The sequence below is a fragment of the Camellia sinensis genome, chromosome 13 (genome assembly GCF_055761805.1).
Source record: "Camellia sinensis isolate YWXY chromosome 13, ASM5576180v1, whole genome shotgun sequence".
NCBI lineage: Eukaryota > Viridiplantae > Streptophyta > Magnoliopsida > Ericales > Theaceae > Camellia > Camellia sinensis.
In genome coordinates, this window is record NC_138973.1 from 135,166,005 (window position 1) to 135,173,006 (window position 7,002).

The 7,002-nt window shown below is 37.3% G+C and overlaps 1 protein-coding gene across 1 annotated transcript; it reads left to right on the top strand.

Annotated features, from left to right (window-relative positions):
• Positions 1 to 230: 230 nt before the first annotated feature.
• Positions 231 to 2,024, top strand: LOC145805730 (uncharacterized). Its single transcript, XM_082900919.1, has one exon. It carries the CDS (start codon positions 231 to 233, stop codon positions 2,022 to 2,024), a length of 1,794 nt encoding a protein of 597 aa, XP_082757045.1.
• Positions 2,025 to 7,002: the final 4,978 nt, after the last annotated feature.

Here is a 7,002-nt window from a genome sequence, read left to right on the forward strand (position 1 = left end):
GTTTTTTTTTTTTTCTTTTGGTTTTTTACATATTAGAAGTATAGATGGGTATCGTCTAAAGATAGGTTGAAAAGTAAAGAGTACCAACAAGGTGTTAAATATATATAAAAGTCATCTGTCTTAATTAAGAAGTCAAAATATGACGATCATATCATTCCGTTGTTGAATATTTTTGTTTATTTGTTGTCCATTCCTACGTTAAAGTTTGCTTCACTTGTAGGGTTCACAAGATGGACAAGAGTTGGATGATGATAAAAGATAGGTTGAAAAGTAAAGAGTACCAACAAGGTGTTACGTCATTTATTGACTTTGCTACGAAGGATTTAGGCCCACACGATGAAATACGTTGTTCGTGTGTTGATTGCTTGAATGGCACAAAACATAGTCCACAAGTTGTACGCCTGCACTTAATTCGAAGAGGAATCGTGTGTTCTTATAGAACTTGGGTGCACCACGGGGAACATGTTCCACTGTGTCATGATCATCCTAGTGCGTCAAACATTGATGGTGAAAGATATGGAGCTACAATTTTTGATATTGATGATAATTTGTTTGAGTTGCCTACTATGTTGGAAGAGATTTACATGAGTGGCCTCATGGATGATCATATCGACGAATCACCTAATAGCTTGGAGAGAGACAATTTGGTGAATTTCATTAGGTTGTTTGATGATGCTCGATGCAAAGTGTACCCGGAATGTGAAAAGTTTTCCGTTTTGTCCTTCGTTATTAAGATGCTTCATATTAAGGTGTACAATAAATGGAGCAACAAATCATTCGATATGGTTATGCAAGTTTTCAAAGACATTCTCCCAAAGTGTGACGAAACAGTTCCGTGGACCCTTTACGAAGAAAAAAAGTTCTTACGTGAATTGGGTTTGGGATATGAGACCATTCATGCATGCAAGAATGATTGTATTTTGTTTTGGAGGGATAATGCGAAACAGGAGAATTGCCCTACATGTAAGGAGTCTAGATACAAGTTCAACAATCAGAATGGTATAAAGATTCCTCACAAAATTTTGAGGTACTTTCCTTTGACACCGAGGTTGAAGCGTTTGTACATGTCAAAAAAAACCGCTGTAGATATGAGATGGCACAAAGAGAAGCGTGTGGATGATGGAGTGTTAAGGCATCTAGCTGATGGTCAGGCATGGAAGGACTTTGATATGCAACATCCTAAGTTTTCTATGGAACCCCAACATGTAAGGTTAGGGCTTGCCACGGATGGTTTCAACCCGTTTAGAAATATGAGCACATCGTACAGCATGCGGTCCGTACTGTTAATTCCTTACAATCTTCCCCCGTGGAAGGGTATGAAAGAGCCATATCTGATGATGTCAATGCTTATTCCCGGTCCATCCTCTGCTAGAAGAGACATTGACGTTTACTTGCAACCATTAGTGGAGGAGTTAAAGAATTTGTGGGAGCATGGTGTGCAAACATATGATGCCACAATCGGTGAAATATTTGCAATGCATGCAACAGTCATCTGGACCATCAATGACTTCCCCGCATATGGTACCCTCTCTTGTTGGACTACGAAAGGTTACTTGGCTTGCCCTAATTGTAACACAGATGCATCATCTCAGCGTCTGCGAAGTAAGATAGGGTATATGGGTGCCCGCCGGCACTTGCCCGAGAACCATATTTGGCGAAGATGTAAGCTCTTCAATGGTCAGAACGAGCATCGGTCCAAACCTGTGGAGTTATCGGGAGATCAAATACTGCAGCAAATTGATTCGGGGACATATAGGCTGTATGGCAAGCATCCAAACAACCGAAAAAGACAACATAATGAAAGTCCACCTTCCAATTGGACAAAAAGAAGCATTATGTTTGACCTACCCTATTGGAAAACGTTGAAGCTTCGACACAACCTCGATGTCATGCACATAGAGAAGAACATATGTGACAATCTGGTTGGGACACTACTAAGCATTGATGGCAAGAACAACGACATGGATAAAGCCCGCTTGGATCTAGAAGACATGTGGATATGCAAGGCGTTTATGTCATCGTAGTTTTGTAGGTGTGTTTCGGCCCCTAAAGATCACTTTACTTGACTGAAGCAACAGATTTTATGTCATCTAGAAGAACAAGTTCTTGCATGTCTTACAAAATTCAATTCCCTTACAAAATTTGCTTGGATGAATGTTAAATTTAGTATTAATTATTGTTCATTATATGATTGGTGAACTAATTGCATGTGAAGGCCTTACACTTGTTGCCCCTTCTTGACCAGGGAAAAGTAACTCAAATCGTGTGCGCAGTCCTACAGTCGGAAAAGGAGTGCAAAAAAGGTTTACGAGAAAAAAATGGGAGAAGTTACATGTATATGTCAATCGCATGCTTAATGCACTCACTGGAGGGAATGCCACGCCTACCACAAATGAGTTGGGCTTGCAAATAAGGTGGTTGTGCCCCCTTAAGGGAGTGAAGTCATGGAAGAAAATTGATCAGAGTATCAAAGATGCTGTAGTACAGGCTGTGCTAGTAAGTTCGGACCTTAAACTAAATGTCTCCATTATGTACATTACGTTTTGCGGCATTCCATTTCTGTAATACGTCATATACTTATGCTTGTAGGACACGTTTGAAATTGGTGAGGATTTCCATACTGATCAACAAGCTCAAGAGATCATTGATACGAAGGCGTATCTCTTGTACAAGGACTAGAGGTACACCCTGAAGCAACACTACGAAAAACTTGTAGAAGAGGGTGTTGATGACCCATATAGTCATCCGCCTAAAGGAGTTTGCTTGGATGATTGGAAACACATGATTGATGTCACTTGGAAGGATGAATCTCATTTGGTAACAAACAAATGTAAACGACCCTATTGTTTTATTTGTGTATTATGCGTTGATATGTACTAATTCTTGAATAATTCTTGTTTTAGAAACGCTCTAAAGCTGGTAAGGCAAACCGGAGTTTGCTGCCATACAATCACACCAGTGGATCTCGCTCCTTTCCAATAGCAATGTCGCTCATGGTGAGTTACATACATTTGGAGCAAATTTGTCAGCACTTACATATGTAAGATGAAAGTCATGGTTACTATTGTGATGAATTAATTTTGTTATTTAAAACTAACAAGCAGATGAAAATGGGAAGTTGGATTTTTTGGAATTTTATTCGAAATCACACAAATCGAAGAAAACAAATGAATGGATTGATCCCAAATGTGGTGAGCTACATGTAAGGAGTAAACTTTTCTCGCTTACGGTTGTAATATTAATGCCTATCTTAGCAGAAAATTGCATGTGATTCTTTGTGCCGTTGTTGAATAGTCTACTTGTTTTGGTAATGACAGGATGCGATGGTCAATCTACAAGCGACAGCCACGGATGCGGGGATCCCATTGACACATGAGGAACTCTCATGGCAAGTGCTTGGACAGAGAAAGAATTACTTGCGTGGATTTGGGATAGGCCCACGACCCTATTCACCATCTAATAGTACGGCACAATCTCGTGACAAACAAATGGAGGCAATGCGATATGAGATTGACGTTCTTCAAGAAAATTTGATGAAGGAGAAAGAAGAGCGCTAGAGAGATCGTGAAGCGATGACGAGGGAGAGAGAGGAGTTTATGAAAGAAGCAGAGAAGGAAAAAAAACAAGGGAGGCGCAACAAGAACAACTGAATCATTTGAACTCTGTGGTTTTACGACTATCAACACTGTTAGAGGGTTCAGACAGGCATCGTCGTATTTGGTAAGAAGAAATTCATTCATCTCATACCAACACTTATACACACTTAGATTTACATATTCACTAAACAATACTACGCATTGGGTATACCATAACAAGAGACATTAGGTTTGTTAGGTATAATACATTGGTATTTATGGCGAAAATTTAATACAACCTTCCCAAAAACGTTTTGTGCATTGGGTCCGTCATTTTGGTGCTGGGTAGTTAAAACAAATATGGCAAGGTTGGCATATGGCATTGGAGTTGAAGCAAAAGGAGATGGCTTCTGAGTTTAACTAATGATGAAGTTTGTCTGGTAAGAACATTAAACAGCAAAATTAATTTAGGAAAACATTAATGAGCCATGGAAACAATGATGAAGTTTGGAGTTTAATTTTGCTGTTTAATTTCAGAGAGAGAGAGAACTTTCAGAGAGGTCACCACATAGAAGGGTAAACATAGTGCTAATCTAATGATATGAATGTTTCAGAATGTGACGAACAGAAATAATTTCCTTTTCAGAGTCAAATTGAATTCCAATGCTTCCTATCTGGGGTAATATTAGCATTTCTCAAATAAAAGATTTATGATTACTATAATGTTCTTAATGAAAACAAAAAAAATATTAATGAAAACAGAGAAGTTTCTTGATGACCACACTTGAAATGAAAAATAATAGGAATCCACTGGTCTAACCACAGAAACCAATGTGATCAAACAGGATCCTATTGGATCCAAATGCAAGGATGATTTGACTCTTATGTTTTCATTGGAAGTTGAGCCTATTACTACGTCTAAGCAAAACAGGGCACACTATAAGATAGAAATTTGCATTAAACAAAAATTATCATGTCAAATATAACAAATTACTTTATTATAGGGCTTCATCATTTCTTCTTAATTCATAGAGATTGGAGTATGTGATTTAATTTTGCAGTTTAATGTTTTCCTAAATTAAAAATTAATTGGAGTATGTGAGTTTAACTAATGATGAAGTTTTGCTGAGTTTAACTAAATAGCCTGTGTGGTCAAAATTAGTTTGTCTGGTAAGGATTGGGTGTGTGCAATGCAAGTTGGGCAGATAAAATGAGCCATGGAAACAACCAGCAGTGTGGAAAATTATGAAAACAAAAATGAGTGTAAGAATAATATATAAAAGAAAGAAAAGTTTAGAGAAAGAGATAAAGGGATAGAGTGAGATACCAGAAATCTCTTGTAAGCTCTTAAAGCCCTTGAAGCTTTTTCCAATCAATCTTTGGATCTTTTATATTGTGATTAAATCTCTTCTGATTACATTCTTCCACTTACCCAAATGAACCAACCACATGGTTTACAACTACATATATCGCCAGACAAAAAAAAAATTAAGTACATACCATCCCAACACTGTTGCCACTGAAGTCATATCGATGTAATGTTAATCTTTTATTCCCTTACTATGCACATGCCATGTACCATTCAAAAATGGAAAATGTTAAACAACTAATTATATTCACAAAAATTCCATCTAGAATGATGTGGCAATGTTGATATGTGAGCACTGATACTAATTATATACACAAAAATTCAAAACAGCCCCCAAACCTCCGTCTGGCCGAAACAAACAGTTTCTCCATGCCAAATACGACTTGTGACAACTGACGGAATGTTATTCGAACATATAGGTTGAGAACTAGAGAAAACTTAGTCGAAAAAGGACGTTTCGAGGGAAAAATTCAAAACAGCCCCCGAGCCTCCATGTGGCCGACACGGACAGCTTCCCCATGCCAAATAGGACCTGTGACAACTAACGGAATGTTATTCGGACCCGTAGGTTGGGATTTAGAGACGAATATGCCCAAAACTTAGTCGAAAAAGGACGTTTCGAGGGCGAAAATTCAAAACAGCCCCCGAACCTCCGTTGTGCCAACACGGGTAGCTTCCCCATGCCAAATAGGACTTGTGACAACTGACGGAATGTTATTCGGACCCGTAGGTTGGGATTTAGAGATGAATATGCCCAAAACTTAGTCGAAAAAGGGCGTTTCGGGGGCGAAACTTCAAAACATCCCCCGAACCTCCATCTGACTCTCAGGGGTAGCTTTCCCATTACAAATAGGACTTGTGACAACTGACGGAATGTTTTAAACTTGCTAATTTTGTGAACGTATACACGTGTGTTATTGTTTTTTTCACATATTCTAATATCCTCTCTGAAATGGCACTGACATACATTAATAAGCACCGATGGTTTTATATCCAATCTAATGATTCAAGTGCCTTTTGCAAACAAATAATGAGGAAGTTGGTAAAAAGAATATTTTCTATTCACATTGGGCTTTGATATTGGTTTAGCCACATAATTTGGATACATGTTGCATACAAATGGAAGATTGTTACATTAGTTGTATGTTACTAATGAAAGATTTAGTAATGATTGTTCTGCATTTAACAATGTTCCTTATAAAAAAAGACTATAGAAAGACTGTACAATGACTGATAATTGATTCATCATGGAAGGTTGCTTCTCACTTATTTTTATTTGTCTCTTGTTCCCAAATTCATTCATGAAGTTGGGCATTTTTGGGTCCAATTCTAATGTTTTTTTTTGTTTTTTGTAGATGACTTCGTTGCGTGGACTTGCAGAGATATTTTGGTGTATGGAGAAGAAATTGTACTATGGTATAGAAGTAATATAATACTTTTGTCGTCTCCAGCTTTTGTGTAGTTAACTATTCCTGATACAGAAAACTATTGGCAGCGAACAGATAATTATTGGCATGGTAGATAGATCACCTTTCGACGCCGTCCACTAAATTGATTTTTTGTCGTGATACATAGATGTGTTTTTGGCTTGGTACATACATCACCTTTTGTCGTGGTACAGATTACGATGGTAATTTGTACCATGCCAAATGGTCATTTCACATGGTATGGTAAATGTAATTTTTGTATATGGAGGGCTTTACTTTTTTTATGATTGTATATGTTGTATGGAATTATTATTTTAGTTTGGACAATAGTTCGTTTGTATGTACTTGGACAGTTATAGTAATTTATTTTTTGTATACGGATGCAGATTGTGGAATGATTGATAATTTATGTAACATTTTATTTATATACGTATTACAGGTTGAATGGAATACAGACAAGTTATGGACACATTATAATATTAGAAATAAAACATAATATCATGTTTTTGCCGACTAAACGTTTTGTAGCCACTGAAAAGGGGAAAAAAAAAAGAGAATATTTGGCTACTAAAAGTTTTGTAGCCAAAAGAAAATCAACCATTTGGCTACTAAATTTTTTGTAGGCAAAAGA

Coding starts and splice junctions, on each gene's coding strand:
- LOC145805730 (XM_082900919.1), top strand. CDS start 231: ATGGACAAGAGTTGGATGATGATAAAAGATAGGTTGAAAAGTAAAGAG.